We start from the raw sequence: 26,519 nt of genomic DNA on the forward strand, positions 1-26,519 counted from the left end.
CTTTGGTGTAAATTCAAAGTCTACATATCTAATCATCTTCCGTAACATATATCTGGACTCACAGCATAAACAGAACTTGACTGGATGGCGGAAGCATACAATCTCGAGGTGGTAATTCCACTTTTTTTTAGAAAAATAAAATAAAATTGAGGTAAACGTGTGGCATGTCAAATATCTTGGCCTTTAATTTGCTGTCCCATTAAAAACAAAAAACACCAAAACAAAAAAACCCACTTGAAACGGACTATTTAAATAAGAGAAGATTTATCATTTTTAAGCTATTCGTTTCATTATACATCCAGTCCGTGGTATTTCTCTGCATATCCCTGAACTGTGATTCTTTAAGAAACGCATTTTCTGGTTTCAGGAGATTGTTGCTTTCCCTTCATTTACAGTAAGTGGCCGGCTGGAATAAAACAAATTTCACTGACTCGTCATCAAGTTCAATATCACCCAGTGATGCGGGCTAGTTAGCGTGCTAAAACGTTAAACAGAAATTCATGCGCGCTACTATCCCTCGTGTCTTTGGGGAAGCGCGCTCGCGCTTTAAAAGTGTCGTTTCCCTTGCGTCACTACTACAGGCGTGACACGGCGGGGAGAGCTGAGTTTACAGTCAGGGCACGGAGTGAAAACACGCACACTGACACCCCTCAAACAGACGAACACACGCGCTTACAGGAGGGGGTTTGACAGGATAATGGCGTCTGTGAGTGTGGTGGGGCAGCAGCCGAGTCCGCAGTTCTTCGGGCAGCTCGGTGGCAGGAAGAAAACCATCCTGCCGAGGAAAAAGTCCTGGGAGATGTTCAGGAGAAGCTCAGGGAGTGGGGAGGAAGATGTGTCTGTCACTGCTGGAGGAGACACAGGGACGGTGGTGAGAGGAGGAATGATGCCCGGTGAAGGATGCGGGGCTCCGTCCGCCCATTCTGCGCCACGTAGCCCGGAGCAGCAGCGGGACAGCGGCGCGGGCACCGCCGCTGGGGCACGGCAAAGTCACAACGGGCACATCACCGGCGTCTGCAGCAGCAACAGCTACATGGACTGTCACGCCAAGCACACCGCCCGCGGGGGTCGGAGGAGCTCCTCGCTGAAGGGACCGGGCACTAATGTCATACCGAGCGAATCGCTGGCGAGTGGACATAAAAGATTGCACCGGCATCGGAGCGCGACGCAGGCAGATTCTGTGAACGGAGACAGCGGACGTCAGAGCATCTCCTTGCGGCATTCAGCGCCAGGGAAAAGCGGCGGTCTTCCACTGGAGCGGGTTACGCAGGGCAGAACCGGAGTGGTGAAGCTGGCTCGTCCCGAACCTCACCGCATGGAGGCCTGGTCCATCTTCTCTCAGGGGACGGACCCCCGGGTGAAGACGGAAAGGGGTGAAGGACACCGTTTCGAGGCCAAGCCCGTTAAGCAGGACTGGTGTGACGCGTGTAGCCGGCAGGTCACTGTGGAGGCACTCAAATGTCAAAGTAAGTAGTTAAAGCAGGCTACTGCAAGTGAGTTGCTTTTTTTCTTTCCCCGTGGAAATGAGTGATTATAGGCTTATGTGGTGCCACGCCACACACTCGGTGTATACCTGCTTCATTCACTTGTGTGATTACTGTTTCATTTCCCCACACGAGACATCGTGGAACAGACTGCGCACGTGAATGCAGAGTGTTTTGAATTAGAGATCCGCGTCTTGTTCCTGCAGCGCAGTTTTTATGAAGGGCACGTTGTAGCTGGGTGCCAAACCATAGCTGTGGTTGTGTGTTTGTACACACACACACACAGACAAACACACAAAAATTGTGCATGTGCCTTTGTGAGTGACTCGGAGTGACAGGGAAGGACATTTCCAAAGATTTTTTCACCACAGGCAGCCAAAATCCTTCCACGGAAAGAGCTTTATCTAGTTCTGCAGCTGTGCCTCCCAGAGTTCCCACTTTGCTACCAGACTTAGAGAAAGAGGGCGAGATGGAATCCACAGTGGTGTACTGGTGAAATCCTGAGTAGTGGAAATGTCTGCTCAGACACATTTAATGGGGACAATATATTAAATACATCAGTCTGATGCTGTGGGATGTGAGAATGTGTTCAGAGACAGAAAGCAGCATCTGATGATGCCACTCCTAACATATCTGCATGGCTCTGTCACAGACAGTTTGGACTAGAACTCAACCTGAGGTACCTTTGTGCTTCTCTGCACACCCACTGCACATGCGTTCATCCTCTGTGTGTGTGTGTGTGTGTGTGTGTGTGTGTGTGTTTGAGTGTATGCGGCTGCTGAGCAGGCATTGTGTCAGCAGTAGTTTGTCATGGCGAGGTTGGAGCTGCAGAGTAGTGTGAGATAAGGCAGGATAAAGGATGATTGGAAAGGGAGGGATAATGAATGAAGCAGGTTAAAAAACAAACAAACAGTGAAACAAAACCAGGAGGAAATGAAGGAGAAAAATAAAGGATGGCATGTGGTTGCAAACAGTGGGTGATGGCAAGTGACGGGAATCAGGAGAGACAAAGAGCTAAGAGCAGAGAGTGCACAAGAGAGAGGGATGGAGGAAAAAGAGCGCAAGTTTGCCGGCACTGCCGAGCTGTCTGATTTAGTGTGCTATCAGCAAGAGCTCACTGAGGCAAGAGCAGAAAGATTACTGGAGCATATATACCCACAGAAACATGCACACACACAAAACACACAGTTTCTTTAAATCTCAAAAACTTCACTAACTTTTTCACTCCCCTTCACAATTACTCTCTTCATGGATAAAACCAATTAGTTGTACATCTGCTCTCTCTTATCAGAAGACATCTGAGGTGAATGCGGTGAACAGCCGTGAAGTTCAGCAGGCAATCCAAATGTAGGCATTTTAAGGTATTTTTGCGGTGGAAGAAATGCAGCCGTGACTGCCAAAATAGAAACGGCACGCACGCACCCCGCTCCCTGCAAATGACAGGGAGTGAGAGACAAGAGGCCCTGCAACCATAAACAACCATCATTCTCCATCTTTGTCTGGTTGCCTCACTCGCTCGGCCTTGTCTGTGTTTGCTTTGTTGCATACGAAGCCCAAACAGCTGTGCAGCGTGCACCCCTGGGACAGTTGTGGCCTTGCTCTGCACTGGAATCTGTCAATCTCCCAAGAGTTCCCAGTCTTCTAGTCTGCTGCTCTGTTGGTGTACAGGCCTTTAACTTTCTTCTGCTGCCTTTCTTCTGTGTTTATGTTTTCTTTATCTTTATTGCGCCTCTTGGGTGATGGATGAGAATGTGATTTGTGGTAAAGCTTAAAGACTTTACTCACATATATGAGCCATATGTGACATCAGGCTTCAGTGGAGCACGACATATGAAAGCATAAAGACCAACACAGATTCTGATGACTGTGACAGTCAGGACATTTATGAGCTGCTTTACTGGCGCTAGTCTGTCCCAGTAGGAGACACCCCCCCCCTTACCATTATAGGCAGAAAACATGCACACAGTTTATGTTGTGGGCCACATACGGCCCACTTTGATCTTAAGTGGGCCATAAAGATGTTTAACTAAACATTAAACCCTTAAAATATCTTACGATAAGAAAAAGAAGTACAATTTTAACAGCATGTCTCAGTTTTTTATCTGATAAACATTGAAAACTTTACTGATATTTCCATAGATGGTGATTAAAAAGGAACATTTCTGTCATTTAATTTTTTAATTATTATTACTTAATTCCTTTGGTTTAGCTTGACTGGCCATGGAAGAGTTCTTTATCACCAGGAAAAGCTGAAAAACAGTCAAATGTCCAAAAATGTATGCACTGCTTCTTTTGCTTTGGCTGACTCTGGTCCCTAGCCCTTATGTTTGACACCGCTGCACTACACATATTATTACGACTTGTTATAAAACGCTAATTTAAACACACTAAAAAGAAATGAGTGTGTAGCAGATGCATACGTACATCTGTAAATCTATACACTATACCAGGGAGGAGGAGGGGTAGGGCACTCCCACTAATCTCAGCTCTGAGTGTCTCCAGCCCTGGGATTATCTCTCCAGAGTGGAATCACTGGGATTACAAACAGACAGGATCAGACGTCAGATTAATATTTAATTAAAGCTTTCAGGGAAGCGTGCTGTTGTGGCGCTCGTACACTGATATGCTGGATCTGGTCATCTATAAGACATGTGGCACTGTCTGTATTTACACTGTTTCTTCCGAAATGCTATTTTAACCTCTTTGGAGTTAATCCCTGAGCGTAACATTCAGGCAGCAGATGAACAATTCGCAATTTAATGTAGATGTAAGCTTATTTATAAGTGTCCAATGCAGCATAGCATGCTTTGGGATTTGTTAATGTGTTATCTGGGGCCATTATATGCTGTATAAGAGGGCTATGAGAGCCTCAGAGGAGGAAACATGACTACTGACAATTGCAGAGATGCCCTTAAATGTTTCTCTGTACATTCAGTTAAATAAACAGTTTGAAGGGATAGAAACGAAACATTTCAAAGTGAGACCAGAAGGAAGTGAAAAGAAAACTGTCAGAGTTAGCATTTTTCCTCATTGGTTATGTTGTCCCAGCACAGTATGATGTGCAATAATATAGAAAAAGAACAAAAGACCCCTGAAATGCCCCAAAGTTTTGAAGCAACAACCAGAGAATCTGAATCCTCATTTTATTTAACTGCTAGATTACTCAAGTAATTCAACTATTTTAGATCAATAAGTTTTTCAGAGATTGTTCACGGTGGCCATGTTTGCATGAACTTGTACTTCGACCACCGTTTGTGAGCTTTGCTATCGGTTATTCTGCGTGTCTCTGCTTCTCATGTCAGAGGTCTGTTTGACAAGGTGAGCACCTGAGAGGTCAGTGATCCTCAAATTTATGACAACAGCAAAAGCATTCATGAACAAGTGTGTGAGCCCACACACGTCTCTGTATTTGTCTAACAGGAAGCCTGTGTAAGTGTACACACACACACTTTTCACCTCGGGGCATACCCCCTGTCTGTCTAGGGACTGTATTATTTCCCTGAACTCCATCCTTATCCTACCTCTTCCTGTGGTCCACACAGTACAGGCCTTGTCTCAGCAACTGCTTTCCTTTGGCCTTTTTCACCACTGAAGAAGAAAACATGGGAGGAGGGTTGTGTTAAATGGTTCATAACCTTCTTGTCCCTGCATACCGCTGCTGCGCTCTGCCAGCGCTGAGCTGAATATAGTTTGAATAAGACTTCATCCAAAGCATTCCTTTGGAGCTCATGTGTCTAAAGTTGAAATCAAGTTGAGTCTGAGTACAAAGCTGCTTTGAGTATTGAACAGAGCTTGATTGAACACCTATATTATAATCTGTTTATTTTTAATGTCATTTCAGTGAGGCTTTACACATCAGGGTGATTAATATGTTTAGCTGTAATAGAAGCAGAAATGTAGGACATGAAGGGTTTTGTTGTATTTTTGCAGAAAGACCCGTGTGGTGTTTTGTGTTTGCCTCACTTTGCATTGCCACTCTGCTGTATGTATATGGGGGGTTCAAGCAGGCTATATTTAGGTTGCCCTTGGTGGATATTGATAGCAGGACTGTGTAGGAAGAGGTGGTTAGAGCAGTAAGGACCAATGAAAACATTCTCAAGAACCTGTTAGGTGAGGTCGATTCGGGGGATTTTAGACTTTAGCAACACACATTACATCACAGGTTAAAAAAAACAAACAAACAAAAAAACCAGGCACCTCAGTGGGGAAAAAGCAGTGAGAATAGATGAAAATTCTTGTAATGTAATGGATTTGTGTGAGAATGGTGAGCATCTCTTTCCTTTGTACTGCTCAGTTCTGTAAGTGGGGCAGGACGAGAACTCTCAGGAGCTTTCACTCTTTCTCTTTCACAGTGCATATTAAGAAGCAACGGACTGCGTGTCACAGCGACCCACACAAACTCACACACACACACACACACAAGGTGAAGCATATCCTTCACACTGACAAGATTCAGTATGTCACTGTTGAGGGGTTAGACAGCATGGCTGACTCACTTCCTCTTCGCCATGATGTGGATTTCAAACCAAGGAGACAGAAAAGTGGGGAACGGCGCTGGGAGCGTCTGCAGTGATGCCTGTGACGTCTGAAGATGTCTTCAGATACTGAATGAAGTGAGGAAAGTCAGCCACTGATGGGACAGAAAGACTCCTGTTGCTATAAAGAGAGGAGAGAGGAGAGAGAGAGGGTCAGAGAAGCTAGGGCAGTGGTTGCATTTGGGGGTCTCTGTCTCTTTAAGCTGGCCGTTCTTCACTGCGGAGTGTGTGGGTGCTGCAGCAGAGACAGAGGGAGAGACGAAGAGAGGATGAGAGAGCAGCGGTGAGAGAAGCAGCAGGACGACAGAGGAACAAGTTGTACCGCAGAGATTTGGGGCTCGTGTCCTCACGCTGAGGGTTGAAGACGACTGTTTTCAGGGGTAGACCCGAGGAGGACAGTGTAGGGCGAGAAGAGGGGGTTGAGCACTGGGGAGGGTGTGAGAAGTACAGGTGGAGGGGTGGCAGAGCGTGTGGAGAGGGGGCTGTTTATTCGGAGCGTGGCACCGGTGGCAGAGTGGCTGCGCTGGGATGGCAGAGGGGGGCAGTGGGGGGGCTGGCGCTGGTGCAGTCCTCAGAGAGAGAGGGGCGGCCGGCGGCAGGACAGGAGGTCCTCCAGCGAGGGTTACGCACACAGGACGGTGCCTGCCGGATGGTGCCACCATGTTCCATCCATGGCACAGATAGCACCTCCCGTCCCAGGGCAGGAGGAGGCAAAGGGGGAGGCAGCAGCTGGAGTTGGGGCTGGGGGAGCAGAGCGCGTTAGGGTGGGCAGGACATTTCTCGGCCAGGTTTCACTGTGTCTAGAGGAGGTGACGGGTGAATCGGAAGGGGAGGCTGGCAGCGCCTGCTTCGGTCACGTGTCGCGGCGGCTGGGGCGGCTGCTGAAGAGGCTGCCCAAGTCTCGCTCCTGGAGCGACAGCTTGCGAATCCTCCGGCGATCATCCTCCAATGGATCTCTGCTTAACAACTCAGGTATGGAGATGATCAAGATGACCGCAGAGTGTGTACAAGTTGTGAAACCTGGAAATGTGGGCATAGGGCATTGATTAGTTAGGGTCAGTGCTCTGGACAAGGGGAAAGATGATGAGTAGACAGGTTGAGCTGGGTTGGCCTCAGAGGTCGGCCATGTGCCAAAATATTTGTGTATTGTGCGCACCGAGCCATCTGTCTTTGAAATGAGCCGGTAAGCTGTGTTAGTCTTTGTCAGTACCCCTAACGGGTGATCAACCCCCTGTGTGCTTTTGTGTACAGCACACAGTAACTAGAGTTTATTCTTAACCTGCACTTTTTCAGTCTGCCTGGAAAAACCTCTGTAAGTCAATTATCATATTGACTTTCATATTTGTAGCAGAAATTTGAGATTAAAGTGAGCCTGCCTGAGGCTGCATGCCATTGATTTTTCCCATGTTTTCTCCAAATAGAGGACTAATGTAGCATCAGCACAAAGTGTGAATGGGTTTAAAAAAAAAGAGGCAGGGAGTGAAATGGCTGGGTGCTGCAGAATCATTGATTCAGCCAGGGAGTGACAGCAGCTGCTTAAACCCCCACCACCACTAAAAAACAAAGAAAACTTCAGCTTATTTTGTGTGAATGTGTGTGCACATCTTTTGGGGGAAGGTGTAGGAGCGCCCTCCTGTGTGAGCCTGATAAGAGCCTAACTAAACATGACTCAAGGAGCAGGTCATCATTGCACCACCTGAGTAACGTCATGCTGCGGCCTCAAAAGCTTTAGAAACACCATCAGTAGTACAAGCTGCCACAGACAGATAGCAGCTATTTTTGGATGGTGTTCCCTCTAAGGAAACCCTATTCATCCTTTTAAGAATGAACCTGTCCAATTTGGATTCCTCTGTTCTGTCTTCTACTGCATCTTTAGTCTATATTTGTCTGCCAAAGAGTCTTATAAATGGTGGAGGATCCCCGGGGCGTCTTCTTAGATGCTGTAACCTGCTGAGAATATAATAACTGACCTGAAACAAAAGACACAGTTACATAATTATATCAGGGGAGGCTTTTGACAGTTCTTCCTGCCAACACGGGGCTATAATTTAGCGCTACTGCATATTTACAGAAATAACTAGAAAAAGTGCACTCTGTCAGTTTAAAACCACGTCGTCAGGGCTCGGTCTGTGTATCCGTAGCCCATCAGAGGTTGTGCTCAGAAGCCAAATGGAGGCCATTCCATTAACCATAAAGTACTTTTTAAGCATTAGCACACAGAACATGAAAAAAAAAAAGAAACTGCACAACATATAAAACACCATATAGCTACGAAAATGTGCCAAATTTATTGCGCTGCTATAAAATCTTCCTGTTCTCTCAGTCTAAGTACAAGTAGTATCAAATCTGAGCGCTCACTGAGTCAAGCTATTAGTGGCTTATCAAGGCTTCTGTCGTGCACATTTGAAAAGTTTTGCCTCACTGGAATGCAGTTTAGTGCAGTTTACTACGCTGGACGTTCTTCTATTGAGGTTTGAGAGTCATTTGTGAATTAGAAACTGGGAAATATTAGCACCATAGAATGATGGGAAAACTCTCAAGGCCTGCTTGCTTGTTCAGTTGTCAGCACAGAATGAAGCTTTACATTCGTGACAACAGATGGGGACATGTGTTAAGCAGCCTCAAATAAACGCTATATGGACATACTGTACAGTCAGTCTGCTTTACTGTAACTGTATTTCATTTAGCATGTAGTATCGATCCATCCATCCATCCATTGATGACCGCACTTCAGATGGACTCATTTAGTTAATAGTAGGGTGATGGTTAGGTTGGGATCCATAACTTTATATGGAAATTTTGCTTATTTGACATTTATGGGGCCAACATGCATGTATGGACTTCATATTTTTTAAAAATGTGCTGTTTGTTTTTTTTAATCATGCAGCCTAACTGTCATCATTCCAAAACATTCACTAACGATGTAATCATTACCCACAAAAATATTCAGCTGTATTTATTTACAGCTCACAGCACAGACTAAAAAAAACAAACAAAAATAAAGCCCACTTCCTGTCTTGTTTGTTTTGCTTATTCTCAGAGCATCTGTAACCTCGCAGATGGGAGTTTTGCGAGAGGAGAAGACAGACTCTGCCGCGATGAAGATTAAAAATGTCAGAACGAAATATGAAATGACTGTTTACACAAATAAAAACAGATGTCAAAGGGGTAAGAGGGTCAGATTAAATTCAGATTTGGGATTAGATTAGATCTGTTCATGTCCGATTTGGCAGCATATGGAGGGGTGGTTTGAGTTATGAATAAGGATGGAGACAAGTATAAAAACGGAACGGTAATATTTTTATTCACCAATGTGCCGAGAGATGAAGAACAGCTACGCAGTAGGAGAACATGGATAACTGCTTCAAATCAGCTATGATGGGATCAGACTAGCTAAAGGCCCCCCAAAGACCCCCAAAGCTACTCTAAATCCTACAGAGCTCCCTTCAGGTTCATTAGTGTGTTAATATCCTCGCCCCTTTTTTATCGCTACCTAACCCCTGTGTAACCCCTTCATCCTCAGCCAGACGAGGAGTAAATACAATATGCCCCCCCTCGTTTCTATCTGGAACCATACAGACATCCTCCATAGCCAAAAACTCACTGATAATCTCTGTTTTTACCCACCCCTGTGTCTCCCACACCCACCATGTCGCAGAAAAAACAACCACAACCACCCACATGCCCTACCTGCCGATTCTTGGCATAGTCAAATTTGTTTGATTGCGTACAGGAACGTCTCAAAGTACTTCAACTGAAACTAAACAAGGAAGAAAAACCCCCCAGAAAGAATGAAAACAAACAAAACAGCCTCATCCTCCTCTGAGATCAGAATTTACTTCACAAATCAGAGCTCGTCCTCCTTCTGCTCACAGCGGCTGTTGTCGACCCAAGCTCAACTGGTCTATCCGTGGTGACACTTAACACCAGAGCCCTTCTTCACGTTGAAACAGCACAGAAATAGCGCAGAAGGAAGCTAGGCTGGTGGCAGTGTACTTTGCTACATTCTCAGGAAAGTTTCTGAGTATCGTGTACCTGCTCTGCATTCTCTGCCAGCAAAGTGTCTCCACCTCATCCCCATTTAATCAGAAGTATTTTACAGGGGGAAAAACAACAATTCAAATCCTGAACCCTGTAATGATGGGAGAGAAAGCACCAAAAAAAGTCCCCACAGCTTTAGAAGAGTCCAATGTGGACAGTGGTTGAAGTTTTTTTTTGTTGTTGTTGTTTTTGAAAGGTAGTTTCCAGCCTAATTTCACATAAAGATATGGAAGTAAAATGGCATTTCCTGTAAATATCTCCTACTGCAAAAATCTAAAACACCAGCAGGGTGGAATCTATTTAAGATTGAGGAACTTCTCCACTGAGTGGACGGCGTAAGAGTGCACTGTACTTTCCAGAATAGAAAGTGGAAAGCCCCTTTTGCAAGTCCCAGCGAGGAGCTCGGGGCTGGTGGGGTCAATTTGCATTCAACTGCAATTACTTAGAAAACTCACACAAGAAAAGTGCTTACTCTTCTCCTACTTACTCTTTCTGTTCTGCCTGTGCGTACGTCAGCACGCCTGCATGACCTTCAGAAACCCTCTGGTTCACTGGATCTGCTGCTACTCTTTTTTCCACCTGCTCATTAGCACTCATCTGAAGGAGTCTCATGTAATACCAGGCCTGCATGCACCAGCATGCCAGCAGACGCTCAAACATTTACCCTGAACATACAGGAAAACCTGAGCTCAAACAATTCAAAAGAATGGGATAAGGAAGGTGCTGAAACCTGTACAGGAACACTTCTGTGAATTTTCAAAATACTCCAAAACGCTGAAATGCCATTTCCATTCTTTGTTTGTTTATGTGCGAGGCAGAGGTATGCTATCAGCGTGGGAATAACGTGGAGTTTAGGTGAACAACGTCTTGCTGACAGCGGTGTATCATGTAGGTGTGGAGCAGGGAAAGACGTTCCACCCTTACATTGTGGCTGTTTTCCTTTCAGCATGTCCCAACTTTTGCAGTTACTTATCAGAGAAAAGGGTGGGGTCCGTCTTTAAGTTGTCACCCAACCAAACACCAGCAGTGGTTTTTCTGTGTAAGCGTAGCCAAATGCAGAGGAAAAAAGGCACAGAATGCCAGCCAGAGTGTGGATGGAGGGAGTGAATGAAGAAAAGCAGGGCAGGAAAGGAGTTTCTCCTTTTCCTTCCCCTGCGTGCTTCCTTTCTATCTCTCTTTCTCTGCAGTGACCTCTAAAGTGTCACGAGCAGAGCATCCCCTATCTGAACTCTCCTCTCGCTTCAACACATCCCTCCTGCCGGTGAGGCACTGACGTCCTTCTCTCTCTGCTGAAGCTACAGACACACACCAGCAGTTTAGAGGTCACTGCAGAGAGGCGTCTCAATCTGAAGTGACTTCTAAACTGTCATGGGAAAACTTTTTCCCCACGTAGCCCGGCTTTAAAAAGCAAGCCCACCATTATCCAGTGTCTTTAATGCCCACATAGACCTTTCTGTTTTTTTTTAATCAGTAGCGGATAATAATGTGAAACTGCTAGCTAATTTTCCAATAAGAAAAGCTCCACACACAGCATTAAAGCCCTTCTCTTTAACAGTGGTCATTAATTCAATTCAATTTTATTTATATAGCGCCAAATCACAACAAAAGTCGCATCAAGGCGCTTCATTAACAAGCTTGTTACTATGGTTACTGATGCTGAGTGTGAGAGACGCAGTGATACCCCCCCCCCCCTCCTCTTTCCTCCCTCCCTCCTCTAAGAACAGCAGACAGAAAAACAACATGCAGGGCTCAGCCTTACTCATTCAGCTCTAGCTGCAGCAAAGAGGTGTAACAGAAAACAACACATGTGGATTGAGGTTTGATCTCGCCGAGCGCATGCAGTATAGCGCACTGTGTGTCCTTTATGAAGCTTTAAGCTCAAAAACCATGAAAGGCGTCTGACTCAGAGCTTCCACAAAATACACTTCTCTCTTTGTCCGTGCAGCTCTATAATAGTAATCTTTTTTTTTTTTTACTATATCCTTGTGCATGGATTATCTCACCGGCGGAGGAGAAGTGAGATCTGAGGCTGCGCGTTGCAATGGGGAAAGTCTCTGACCACAATAAAGTCAGCAGGGCATAAATAAACAGACGCTGACATACGCGGAACCACCTAGAAATTAAAGAACAACGATGGACTATTTGGGGACATTTTAAAGGGGGGGGGGGGAGTTGAATCTATTCTTTTCTAGCTGGGCGGTCGATGGGAGTTGACCAATGGCAGCATTGCACCATTTGTTCCCTTTAAATGGAGTAAGCCCATCAGTTGTTGCGGTGCATTAAAACTGTGTTACATTATGCATTTGATTTTTAATGGATGTGACATGTTCGTTATTGACTGACTAATGTAGTTCCACTGGAGGGGAATTTACTTCTCTGATCCCTTCTCTGAGCAGTAATATTATGACAGCCAGATTTCACCGGGCCTTAAATTAGTCAGTATCAGGTAAAGTTGCTTGATTAGAGCACATGTTCAGGTATCAATGCCTCCATTTTTCCTGAATCACTACACGCATGCATATAATCTCTTAGCAGTTTAACACTGTATAAGCTGTGAGTCTGCCCTTAGCCACTAGATGGAGCCAGATTTCTGTGCAAATGGATCTTTTGAATGATTTCACCTTTGATTAAGTCAGAACTGGGTCTCATTTATAACTTACATGCGACTAATCACCATTTCACACTTTCACAGGGGCCACATTATTAAATCACCACATGATTAAATTCGCTGCTGTTCCCTCTCGGTTCTGCGCCTCTGTTCTTGTCTCTGACTGGAGTGTTTTGTTTTTGTGTGTGTGATCAACAGACTGCAGCTACACATGTCACCTGGAGTGTAAAAGTAAAGTACAGATTGACTGCAACAAGAGGGACAGAGAGCCCGAGGAAGCTTCTTCTCCCAGACGGCACAGCTCCTCCACAGCCTCTCAGTTCAGGGTAAGTATTTTAAAAGACATGACAGGAAATGGGTGCCATTTTTGGGGGGGTACAGAGGAAGAGTAAGCACTTTGACGTGTGCAGCAGAGGTGTACGTGAGTCAGGGCTGGGTAATGGAAGAGTTCTTTCCTTCCGTGCCCACACTTTTACATAACCATCCTCCACTTTGACTGCATGCGGTCTCTCCTCCTTAACTCTCCACTTAAGAATGTATTTATGCACTCATTTGCTTTTTTTGGTCACAAAGTGTTCCCAGGACAAAATATGCTACGTCACATTAGCGTCTGCTCTCCTACTTTCATGACTTCTCTTGCCGCCCTCTCTCTCCCAGCTTTGGCTCTCCACCAACTCTCTCCAGAAGTGTAGAGGTTTGCTTCTGGATGTCCTAACTAGGGATGGGTATCGTTTAGGTTTTATCCGATACCGGTGCCAAATCGGTACTTTTGAAACGCTCAAACCGGTGCTTAAAGAATGGAGAACACAAAATTGGTCCAAAAACCTCTCATGTTCAGCTGTTTTTTGTAAAAATATAACAATGTTAGCCTTTTCTGCAGCTATGGGGCATATATGGTATCACTCTTGGCTGGAAGCAGTGCTTAAACAATGGAAAAAACACAAACTTTGTCCTAAACCTCTCATGTTTAACTGTTTTCCACTTTTTCTTTGGTCATTTTAGCCTTTTTGGCCAGGGTGAAGGGAGTATCTGCCATCAAACAAGAGGACAGCCGCATGTAGCTATGATGATGTTTGCTAGTTCACCTTACATGCATTAATGTAATAACGTGGTTAGCCTACTCAACGTAAATTACACACAAACAACATTAAGCTACTCACGCAGAGAAGAACGGCTGCTGCTGCCATCAAATACGGCGCATTTCTCGGCTTTTAAAAAAAAACCCGCTATGCGTTGCCAGGTGTTTCATCGGATTTGAGGTGTTACCTCCTTTGACAGTATCACAGTATCAGCTTAAAGCACTTGTTGCTGCTGAGTTTGCATATTTTGCTGTGAAGTACAGCCAGACTTTTGACCGCTTCGCCTTGGACATTTTTAATCTGTAGCTCTGCTCTAACAGAACGTACGTACCTGGCCCCGCCTACTATCCTCGGAAACGTAAAATGATTGGCTAGAATCTAAAGTGTATCACAGCTCAGGAAAAAAAAGCACCGAAATAAAGCACCGAAATGTGCGCTGCTTTTCGGTCTGGTTACTACCGTTGGATTGCTTAATGAGTTTATTAAGTGCTTTTTAGTTGCATTGACCACTCAAATGGCTTTATTCACACATCCATAAAGCACTTTATCAGTTCGGCATACAGACAGGAGGAGCCGGAGAACCACTCACACTGCAATTAGTGGACATTCCTTGTCCACAGCACTAACTCTGTGTACAGGAACCTTATTTGTTGCTTGCTCTATATCAGAGTTTTTAGATGTTAAAGGAATATGTCATTTTTAGTATCCATGGATGATGGTAAGTCAGTAACCTATATAAAGAAGAAATCAACAGTTTTAAACTTGAAATTCAAAGTTTCAGCTTTTAGCCTTGTTTCCTATTCTCCTACTGTACAAGTCCGGAGGCGTCCAAGTGATACAGTAGTTACGTAAAATCCATCGTCAAAATAGTGCCTCATTCACTCGTTGTGTAAGCACATGGTTGTGTTTAGGGACCTATAAGATTGTGAGTGTGCTGCTCTTGGCATGCCATCCACAGTCACCCACGCGATGTGGTCCATCCACACACGCACAGACACACAGATATCAGGCACAAGAGTACTCTGGCTAACCAAGCAGGCCTGCAGCAAAATGTTGGCAGCTCCTCTTATGTCCCGAGGTCATCTAGCGAGTGTGAGCGAATGCATAGAGCGTAATACGATCAAAACAGCGTGCACAGAATTGGAGCAAAGTGTGTTTGTCGTTTGATCCAATAGCACCACTTGTTCTCTATTGGTTTCAATCAAAATCTCTAGTGGAACATAAATGCCACAGTCCCAGTTGTTTCCCTTAGTTTTTAGTTGTTTCTGGTGTCATTTTGTTTCCGTGCATCATGTTTAGCATCATTTTCCTTGTTTCAGCGTGTTTGTTATTTATTTGTCTTTCAGTTATTTCCTGTTTTACTTTGAAGGTTTATTTTCTCATGTGTGGTGTTGTTTTATGTACTTCCTGTTTTTGTTGCTTTCCTTTCTTTGTGATTGTCTGCTCGCCTTTCATTAGTTTTATATGTGCTTTGTTTACTTCACCCGCTCCTTGTCCCTACCAGTGTCTCATTTTGCAGTTAACCCCAGAGGACAAAATCATTATGAATTTTTTTTTTTTTTTTGGTCAAACTTTCCCAAGTGCTATTTTTAGTAGAGCAAGGGATTTTCATCACACCAGCTCCTATTTTATACAAACACTAGTTTTCTTTAGAAATTATAAATTATTTCTATTTGGCAAAAGCAAAAGACATCAGTTTAGACTTGAGAAAAAGAATTGTTGATGCTCATATAACAAGAGAGAGATATACAAAGTTGTCACAAAAAGTGTCAAGAACTGAAGAGAGCCACACAGTACAGAACGAGCCTGGCAGAGTTAGGAAGCAAAAGATTTCAAAGACTGGAAAGAAAACTAGTGAAAGATGTGTTTAAAGACCCCAGAACAAAATCAAAACTGAAATTCTCATAGGAGGGTTAATAGCCCTGTCTTCATCTGTCCATGTGGACTTTGTGTTTCCCTTTGTTTGTGCTCAGTGCTTTTCCCCTGCATTCCTTATGCTTCTTGTGCTCTTATTTTGGATTCTTGGTTTGCTGCTGTTTGGACTTTGTGTTTCTGTGTTTTTGTAATCGCCATTACCGGTTCCTGTTGTGTTTACTTCATCTGCCTTGGTGTCCTACATTCAGGTCATCTGTCCAGCTACACATGAACAAAACAATAACGACAAAATTGCTTTTATGTATTTTACATTTAGGCCATTAGTCAGCATGTCAGCATTAAAAGATTATGTCAGTTTTAGTGGCATATGAACTTAGTGACTGGTGTGCTTCAAATAAAGCCTCTTGAATGGCTAGAGGAGAGACGACACTTTGTTTCCTGCAGCCCCCTTTTTTCCATTGCTCTGTTTTATAACTGTAACCATGTGTGTGGTTAGTACGAGTCCTTTTTGTGTGTACATCAGCAGAAATTGATCGCCTTTTGCCCCATATGGACGGAGACTGCTGCAGCCACACAAAGGATCATCACGCTGACCAGGTTTCATCGACTTGAGACCAGTAGTGTGTGTGTTCTAGTTTGTGTGCAGCACCCCCTGCTAGCACTCTTCTCCTATACTGATTACGCTGATGGAAGCGAGGAGCAGAGCTGCAGGTTATCAGTCATCAGCTGACTTAAACCTGATGAAAAACACCCCAGTAAAAGGCTGACACACTGTCGGTGCATGCCACAGTTCTCCCAAAGCTTATTGTGTGATTTTAAAATCTTGCTACATGCACTGAAGCAGCCGACAGACAGATGGGCACATCAATCTCAGCAGCAGCAAGCGTCGGCTGCTTTTTGGCAAGGGGGTCGCTGCCAGAGTTAGAGGGCAGGTTGTAGGGTCGCTCTGAGGTTAGGGGTCACGGTAATCTCTATGCTAACAGCCATCATTCTTCATTTTCTTTCTCTCTCTGTGGGCACCATAAGCCTATCCCTCATCACCAAAACAGCAATGATTGTGCACCTTTTTGTTGTAGTACTGTGTCGGTCCCTGCCTGTGTTTCGGTGCTGACAAATTAAGAGTCGGGATGGTTCTACATAAAAGTGACATTTACGGCGGTTATGATGGTTTCCAGTCAACCGTTGCACGCTGCACCCAAATATCAGTTGCAGAGCAGCCATCTTGCCCGGCTTTTGTGCTGCTTCCTGTTTGTGCTCGTGTTTTGTATGTCATACAGAAGTTACGGGCCTTCATATCTCTCACTCATCAGCATTTCTTTCTATTTACACATACCTCTCTCTTTCCCCTCTGTGAGAGGAAGTGGCCATGCTTTGCAGGGTGCAGTCGCTTACAGGAAGAGAGAGAGAGAGGGAGGGAGAGAGAGTGGAGGGAGAAGGGGGAGGGCGCTTGCAGACTGATAACACGCTCAACCACAGATGGTTGAGCAAGGTTGCAAGAGAGTGAGGCGGTGAAGCTGGTGCAAAGACAGGCTGAGAGAAGAGGGAGAGGATAAGAAAGAGAGGAGCTGAGTGTGAGGATTCTGTCCTTTTTTTGGTAACATTGTCAAAACGATGGGAAGGAGAGCAGAGAGGAGGTAGCAGGGGATCTGTGAGCATCTCGTTTCTGCAGTCGAGGAGCTCTGCTGCTGCTATTTACCCAAGACCCTGGGGACGGATGGATGCTTACACAAATAAATGCCAGCATAATTGACTTGGTTGTGCATGAGGGACTTTAGTTGGACTGTTATTCGCTCCTTCTCAGTGGGTCTTCACAGAGACACAGAGCAGGATCAAAGCAGGATGTGGTGTTGCTTGCATGCTTGCCTTAACGAGTGTGTGTTTGTGGGCATAACAGGTGCTCTCAGGTGAGCGAGCTTAACTTGAAACCAGTCTGTAAGCTGACTCCATCACTCCGCCGTGTGCCTACGTTTGTGCGTGCGTGCGTGTGAGGTAGTTACAAGCTTTGCGTAAAAGTGTCTGTATGTCTAGCTGAGAATACTCAGGTGCACATACAGAATGGCCTGTTTGTGACTCTCACACACACTCACACGCATGACAGGAGGAAGTGACACGTCTGTTGCTCGCGCTTGCATTTCCTGGTCGTCTCTCCGGTAGCACCCAAAGTGCCGAATCGAAGCAGAGTTCACCTGTTTCGCCCTCGCAGGTGGGATCTAAACCCTCTGGATGCATCAGCACAGGAGCGCAGACTATTTCTGGATGAGTAAAGGGCAGTTGTACGCGTGTAGACTCTGACTGTGCCCAAGCGTCACTTCGAGACAACCCATCGCTTCCTCGAGCTGCCAACGTGCTATTCTGGTGCTTTTCTGGTGCCAGAGGCTGTCCTCGGACCTCTCCATGACCGTCAACACAGTGCTGACCCCCTCCATGACCAGCAGTAACAGCATGAGCAGTGGGTACTGCAGCCTGGATGACGAGAGCGAGGACTTCACTTTCTTCACAGCCAAGACCTCGTTCTTCCGCAAGCCTAGGCAAACAACTAAGGTACAGAATCAGGAGTACAGTCAACCTGATAATTGAAATTTTAATATCGGAGCAAGCTCAGTCAGTGCGCCAATCGTGCCGGCAAACAAACTCTACTGCACTTTTTCTATATTTAAAAAAACAAAACTTTTATCCAAAAAGGAGAAGTTAGGAGAGGAAGCGGTGGCGTTTGTGCATGGTTAAGTAGGCCTCTAGGTGTGTGTGTGTGTGTGTGTGTGTGTGTGTGTCTGTGTGTGTGTGTGTGTGAGAAAGTAGGAAGGGGTTACTGTAATACAGCTGTATTGTTCAACGTTGCTCTGTTGGCTTGTCAGGTTTGCTTGTTTTTAACAGACTGATTTCATGGAGGCTTCTTCTCTACAGTGTGTGGGAGTGGAGAGGTTTCCATAGAGGCAAAGCTGATACTTTTGCACGAGAGCAAGCCTGCGTGTGTGTGTGTGTGTGTGTGTGTGTGTGTGTGTGTGTGTGTACTGTTTAACTGCACTTTTCTAGTTACCATAGCAACCCATTGCTGGTTTTACTGGCAGTTTTCACACTTCCTGAGATTTAGTTTAGCTCTACTGTACATTCAGTGACCTGATTGTGTAACAAACCATAACCAAAGTATTTAAAGTAGCACTTGAAAGAAAAGCAGCGCTGTCAATACTATAGACGAAAAAGAGAAAAGAGACCCAGGAAGTGGGAGGCGGCCTGACAAACCAACACAGACAGTTGGTGTTCATGTAAAACCTGCTCATCCCCCTTCTTTGCTGTCCTTGCCTTGTGCTGCCTTTGGTGTCTGACTTGGAGAAGGTATAATCTCTGAATAATTGACCAGCTATGCTGTCAGGTTGTGGAGTTAGGGTTGCAGCCAGGCTCACAGCCTAAGGAGGCTGACTTGCCTGATCTGAGAGAACAGAAGCTGCCAGCTGATTGAGACTGATGACCCCGACGCCCTGTAACCAAGAAATATTATATGAATTATAATGTAGTAGCACTGTTAGCTAGACAACATGGTAGCTAGTCTACATACCCAATAGAAACTGAATTGTGTGCTTGCGTTAAATGCAGCCCTGTGGGGCAGTGCGTCTTTAAAGAGCAAAGTGCTCTGTATATCCTCGTGTTTGAATATGGAAAAGGAGTATGCAAAGATCTGAGATGCAACTTGTAAATAGAGACATTATCATAAGTTTTGTGCATAAGGAAGTGAACTGAAGTGTGTGTGTGTGTGTGTGTGTGTGTGTGTGTGTGTGTGTGTGTGTGTGTGTGTGTGTGTGTGTGTGTGTGTTTCTGTTTCTCTGGTATGGTCCAAATAAATGAGTTATAACACTGATATTCACCCGGAAACCTGTAACCTTTTATTCAGAAACAGACCGTGTTATGCTAATAAAACAAGAATATTGTGTCTATTACTTCCTCCTACATTATCTTAGCTAATAGAAACTCTGATATGATCCAAACACATCAACCTGTCGTGAAATCTCTCACTTCTTCAGTGTACAACCAAGTGTTACTGTGTCACGTAGCTTGCCTTATTAGCCACCTAGCTACCTGTGGGGCCCAGTCCAGAGCATCAAGTGATGCTAAATCCAAACCAGCTGAATCAACTGTAGCTCTCGTGTTAGTTAGTCATTGCACAGATGATTGTTACTGCTTGCACTCAAACATACAACATATTAAAAACTGAGCTACAATCCTGCTCTAAATTAGCATCGCAGTGAGACCACGAACAACAACCGTAGATATCTGCAGTTTCAGTCATCATAAAAAAATGCAATAAGTTGTGGTAGTAAATCTATTTTGATGCTGGTGCTTAGGTTTTTGTGCGTTTGTTGTGTGAGTGCACACTCATGCACAGACCTGCACTGCTGGCAGTGATGGCACACACACAGCGCTCTGTGGGCTGTGAAATAGAATCAGCTTGCACTTCTCCTTGACACTTGACCCTGTAAAGACAGCGCTCTGAAACAAACTGCTGACAGTTTGCGTGTGCATAGGTCCATGTGTGTATTTTATGTATGTGATTGCATGTGACCATCGCACACTGTTCAAAATGTTTGTATTTTTGTGAAAACGCTCATCACTCGTCATGTTGTCGGTCTTACAAGTTTGAGTTAAAAAGCTGGTCAGGTGATACACACAGACAGGTGTGATACTTGATTTCATATCGACTACACTCCCGTGATATTTCAAGCAGTCGTAAAACCTCTTGTCGAGCTTCACAAGAGTGAGAGCATCAACACTTATCTGCGTCACCTTGGAGGGACTGTGTCTGTGTCTGTGTATGTGAGAGACTCTTATGTAACAGTCAGAGATATTTTATTTATATTTTTCATGCTTTTTAGATACACATGTACCTTTTAGATGCATTCAGCAACAAGAACAAATTTGAGTTGCTTCAGGTTTGCCTCAAGCGCCCTCGCCAACACAGTGAAGCTCAATCAAGTAGCATAATAAAAGCTGTTTATGTGGTAAAAGTGTGGTATCTAAATTATGAAAACAGGAGCGTTTAAAAACCAACATGGCAACAAGAGCTGATTGTTTCATATGAGACTGAGACAGTATAATCAGATAACTTATTACATGTATGCATTAGATGATGGAAGTGTGCTTGCACATTGGCTAAGAGACTTTCAAGCACTTACAGTCTAAAGATATCTAACTATCTAATGTAGTGAAACACTTAGCTCTGGAGCCAATAATCTACAGTGCAAGTCCATCAGATGTGTTTTCCTGGAATGCCTCTGCAGACTCTGTGCGCCTCTGCGACCTGGTCACAGTCAGGGCTTTTGCCGACCTCAAAGGAGCGAAAACTGTACTATTGTCCGGCTCTATTGTCCTCTGATCACTCTCGCTGGTATGCAGACAGGCAGGGCAGGGCACTGCTTCTGATACATTTATAAACTCACATACAAACGCAGGAATTCCTGCGAGGTTCTTTGCATTTTGTTGCTTTCCACTGCACGGAATTCTCGATACGAGTCCGCTCCTCCGTATCCCTCAGATTCCTTTCCTAACCTTGGATTGCACAATGTGCTCTTTATTTTATTTATGTTTTTATGAATGCAGCTGGGTCAGTAAACTCAGTGGCTTTTTATGGGTCTTGTGAGATGCAGAACAGAAGGCTTCAAATTCCCCCATGACAGAGATACTTACATTCATGATCCAGATATGAGGCAAAAACACTCGTATTTGGGTCCTAATTAGTAAAACATTTTATTCTCAAAGGCGCCACCTTCATTCTGCTGCACTGCTGCAACTTTGGCATTTTTACAGAATTGTGGGACTATAATTGGGCAGAGTCTGGTAGCGCAATAAGAAGAGCAACAAAAAGAATAAGCAGTGCAGCGTTTCCCCTGCCAGATGCCCAGTTTTAGCCAGAATGGGTCCTTTTATTTGTGTCGTTTGTTACCATAAGGGTGCACTTATTGCATTTCCATTGAAAAAAGAAACAGTGACTTCATCTTCAACCTGAGGACTTCCCTCTAGAAACCATAGCTGCATCACATTTTCTCTCTCTCTCACACACACAAAGACACATAATCTCTCTCTCCCACCTCCCCGGAAAATGCAAACGAACAAGTAGAAGGGAGGAAATTTTACATAAATAAAAAAAAAAAAGCTATTGTGAGATAGAGAGGATGCATCCCACTGTACTATAAATAACCTAGTCAAACTCTGTGTTGCTAAGGCTGGCTCAGCAGCCGCTTTTTCATCACTCCTTACCCCTTCTTTCGCTGCCTCCCACTCTTTGACTCCCCCTCGTCTCCTTTCGTTGCATCCTTCCTTTCTCTCTCTCTCTTGTTCTCATCCTTATTCACAAAGGGAAATGAGTAAGAGGGAGGCAAAGCTGTCAATATTCTTGCGCTGAGATGCTGAATGCACGATTAGCTCCATTCACAACATTTCCTGTCCCCGTGCAGAGCTGCGGGCTAGTGTAACTATGCTTTAGCGCGTATTCAAAGCCCATCAGCTGCAGTCAGAGTCAGCTTTTTCTGTGTGAGGATGGCAAAGATGGAGGGCAGGGTAGTGTCAAGAGAGACCACCCTGCAGGAACTGGCCTAGATTCTCTTTAGTCTTATTTGTGAGCCAAGCATGACACCCACAAGGTCTGCAAGTCTGTGTGGAAGGTGAAAGGGTTTTTCCTGATTGTGGTTCATCTTTCTTCAGAAACTTGAGCAAAGACTATTAGACCGTTTTTGTTTTTCTGGATAGATTGAAGCGGCACCATCTGCTGGTTAAAGATAAAACATTCCTGCTACTTGCGACAGTGGTGCAGTGCTGATAATAATTTTTTCTTTGCCTCACAGCAGAATGCAGCAAAGGAAGAAGAGAAGGGAGCGACAAAAGACCTATCAGTGGAAGAAGTGCGGGCCAGGATTGAAGCGTATAACGCTCAAGTCACAGAAAATGGAATGAAATTGGTGAGAGTTTTGTTTTTTAAACAAATTTGTAAATTTGCACTATTCAGTCTCAAAGTCACAATGAAACCTTATTATTTTAGCTTCCCTTTTTTTTCATTAATGCACACATATTAAAAACAACCAAACAAACCTGGATGTAGTGTAGAAAGTAAAATATTAAATTAGGAATAGTATTTCGGAATACTTAGTTTGATCAAATAAAGTAACACACTTTTATATATGTAGCTTTTAACTGTTAAAAACAAAAACAAAACAAAGTACGGGAATGATTTGAAAAACACAAAAGAGATGATAAAAATTGCTTCCCTGTTGGAAGCCTTGATTTAACTTAGCTTACAGGTGCAAACACCATTCAAAGTTCATTTTGGTCTGCTGGTCTGCAACATCACAAGAATAGCAATGCACCAGGAAGTGGCTGCTGCCGGCGAGAAACATTTTTCTCATGAACTATGCAAACAAGATTGAACATGTTAGAGTGCTTTCGGGGTGGTGGTTGGTGGGTTTTTTTGTAGTTTGTTTTTTGACAGGCCTGTGAATTTTCATGCAGTAGGTCTTTCATAACTAACTGCTCTGTCATGTTTTTCCACTTATATTAGAAAAAAAATCATAACTGTAACTAAAGATTCATTTTTTTTAAAAAACTGTATCTTTTGTTAAGTTCAGAAAAAAACACATCTTTCACATTTTCCTAATTTCCATGTTTCACTGCATTAACCTGTCTATAAATTGAAAGATCTTAAACCACCACAAGTTTGGTGGACATTAGATCCTAAACAGCATCATTAGGGTGCATTTTGTTACTTTGCACACATTAATGCACGACCTTTCCCTCTCTTGCTGTAGGCTTCAGACGGCTCATACACAGGCTTCATTAAAGTCCACCTGAGGCTCAATCGACCAGTCACCGTCCATGGCGTGGACCCGTCAGCCTCAGAGGGTGCGTCCAAGCAGGTCAGCGACCGCCTCCAAGCTCCGCCGAAGGAGCAGGAAGCTACAGACTCTGAGCATTCAGAGAAGAGAACGTCCTTCTATCTACCAAGCGACAGTGTGAAGCAGCTCCACATCAGCTCTCAAACCACCACAGGAGAGGTCATCAAGGGCTTGCTGAAGAAGTTCATGGTGTTGGACGATCCACGCAAGTTTGCGTTGTACAGGCAGACGCACCGCGATGGACAGGGTGAGGACAACACATGTGCAGCCGCTAGCTCGCGTGGTTTCCAGAAAAGTAACTGGTGATATCAACGCTATGTTTTTCTTTTTGCAGACCTCTTCCAGAAGCTTCCTCTCTCTGACCACCCTCTTCTTCTAAGGTTGATTGCGGGACCAGATCCAGAGCAGCTCAGCTTTGTGCTTAAGGAAAATCAGACCGGAGAAGTAGAGGTGAGAAGGCAAAAAAACATGCATAAGTTTATTACTAAGCTGCAAATGTTAAGAGGGTAAGTGCCTCCAGAAGTGTTATAAATCTGCTCCTTCTCTTTTCCCTCCTAATCCCACAGTGGCATGCATTCTCTGTCCCCGAGCTTCAAAACTTCCTGGTCATCCTTCAGAAAGAGGAGGCGGAGCGCATTAGAGCAGTGGAGCAAAAATACACTGTTTACCGAAAGAAACTACAGCAGGCCCTTCAACAACATACCCCCTGACCCCCGTCACACATAACGTCATGGCTTTAACCCAGGGAGAGACTGACCCTTTGAACTCCGACACCTTCGAGATCTATTCGCAGAGCAGAGCCCGAACTAGCTTTTCTTGGAGCTCCAGATATACACGCGGACGTGCACACATGTTCACACGTGGTTGCATAGCCTTTCTCAGGACGCATATGAGCCCCTCTCACCGCCACCACAACCCCTCATACGTCGCCTCCTTGTGAAGGGAATCGGGAGTCGAAAGCGTTGTAAAAAGCTACAGAGTGTGTGTTGTCTTCTAGCTGATGGGACAAATAGTGCCAAGGACGCTTGCACACACACACACATACACACAGAAAGATCTGTACTGTAACTCAACTCGAGTTGAGACTGATAGATTTTCATAATAAGTGGTGTTTGTAAAGATTCCCTCTTCTTCTGCTACCGCTGCTGCTGCTGCTGCTACTGCAAGTGTTACTTATGCATGAGTCTGAGCTCATCTTCCCTGCACATAGACTTAGGATTAGAACAGTAGGCATGATTACTTTTTTTCTGCATCATGCAGGGATGGAAGGACAATCATACTGTGTTGTTCCTGGAAATGATATATCAGTTATCAGCAGATGTGCTATTTTATCTCTCTGGAGTTCTAAGGGAGGTATTTAGGGTGGGAGTTGAAGTACTGGCAACCCGTGCTTCTCCTTAGAAAATGTTTTCTTAAGGAGTTTCGAAATCTCAGAACAGGTATAAGAAAGCGAGATCCATTCTGGGCTTTTTCTCAGGGAGCATGAATTGGGAACAGAGAAAAGCTAAAGGAGGAAAAAGATAGCCCTGTTCCACGTAGAACAAGCTCGTTTTAGCCCCTGCTTTTCTGTTCTTATTTGCTAAATTCAGTCAGTGCTTCTTCAGCCACACCCAGTTGGCACCCTTCTCCATGCTCCTGCAAAACATACACATAATCCAGACATGTTCCAAGATGATAACTGTCATATAATTTCCATTTCCCCTCTCACTTTAATCGCAATCAAACTTGCATGAATTCCACTTGCAAACTGCATGAACCCCACCTGCGGAGAAAAGCCTGCCGAGGGAGGTGAACCACAAACCTTTATCGACACACTTTATGTACACTGATGGAGTTGTATATTAAATGTTACAGGACTTTGATGCCAAAGCTTAGAGAGGGGGCACATCTGCCGAGAGTGATTAAAGCGATTACAGACAAAAGTTTGTTGAATTAAAGGTGGTGTATGTGAGGAAAACTGATTCTGTTTTGCACATTTACAGTAGACGCAGGTTAATGATGGTCCAAACATCTGGGGCTGGGCATGCGTTTAGGTTTTCTTGAATCTACCTGCCTTCCAACCTAAAAAAAAAAAAAAGAGGAAATAATAATATATAAATTTCATGAACATGGCTATGATGTACCAATGATGTGTTTGCAATGCATATGAATTATGTAGACACTGGAAAAAGAGTGACAAGGTTTAACTTAACTGTTGAAATGAACATTTTTAGGTATCATTCCTACTGGTTGGTTTGTGTGTGTGTGCGTCTGTGTGCGCGTGTGTCTGCACTCTCATTTAGGGCAGTGAGGATCATGTGAATAGTGTTTTAAAATGAGTGTGTCTGTCAACAGCGCTCCATCATTGGGCCTCACTTACAAAGATGTGCATTTAGTGCACGTATAATGTAACGGATCCTAACTGCACATTAGCTGGCTGCTAAAACATCTGGAGTGCATGCATCACAGAAAACATTCAACCTTGAGAAGTTCTTATGCTTCTTCATTTAGTGCATAAAAGTACTGATACACGAGGCCTGTTGTCCATGAGCACATGCGTCCCTCTGTACTGTTTGTGTGTTTGTTTGTTTTTTTTCTTACTTTTAACGCCACCACCCAAAGCCTGAGCTGTTCCTGCTGGCAGTGCCTTTTTTTTCTTGTGCCCCTGTGTATCTATGTACTGTGTTTCAGCACACAGGTGCCCGAGTTAAATGTATGGGTGCTTTCGCATGTGTGCAAACCTGTGTCCCTCGGGTGGTGCTGTTTCTCTCATTTTTCTTTCTGTCCTGTAACACTCATGTCTTTCCACCAAACCCTCCGTGTGTGTGTGTGTGTGTGTGTGTGTGTGTGTGTGTGTGTGTGTGTGTGTTATTTATTTCACGGTTCACACCATCCACATTGTTATTATGTGAGGGATGTGTAGACCTGATGCTTTTATTGCGATTTTATTTTGTTTTATTTGAAGAAGTGTGTGTGTGTGTATCAGTAGAATTGTACAAAATCTGAAAATGAAATTAAAAAAAAGGAAATTCCTTTATTGAAACTTT

At 44.4% G+C, this 26,519-nt stretch overlaps 1 protein-coding gene across 2 annotated transcripts; it reads left to right on the forward strand.

Annotated features, from left to right (window-relative positions):
• Positions 1–583: 583 nt before the first annotated feature.
• On the forward strand, positions 584–26,519 carry rassf5 (Ras association domain family member 5). 2 transcript variants are annotated; one of them, XM_085456339.1, is made up of 6 exons: positions 584–1,466; positions 12,867–12,994; positions 22,450–22,563; positions 23,407–23,740; positions 23,828–23,943; positions 24,060–26,519. In XM_085456339.1, exons 1-6 carry the CDS (start codon positions 698–700, stop codon positions 24,201–24,203), a joined length of 1,605 nt encoding a protein of 534 aa, XP_085312465.1. In that variant the 5' UTR covers positions 584–697; the 3' UTR covers positions 24,204–26,519. The 2 variants fall into 2 exon arrangements, with proteins under 2 accessions (XP_085312465.1, XP_085312466.1); XM_085456340.1 differs by having other exon boundaries at positions 22,453–22,563.

This window comes from Copadichromis virginalis, linkage group LG5, assembly GCF_057382275.1.
Source record: "Copadichromis virginalis isolate Kocher_CV1m ecotype Utaka linkage group LG5, C_Virginalis_male_GT1.1, whole genome shotgun sequence".
NCBI classification, from domain to species: domain Eukaryota; kingdom Metazoa; phylum Chordata; class Actinopteri; order Cichliformes; family Cichlidae; genus Copadichromis; species Copadichromis virginalis.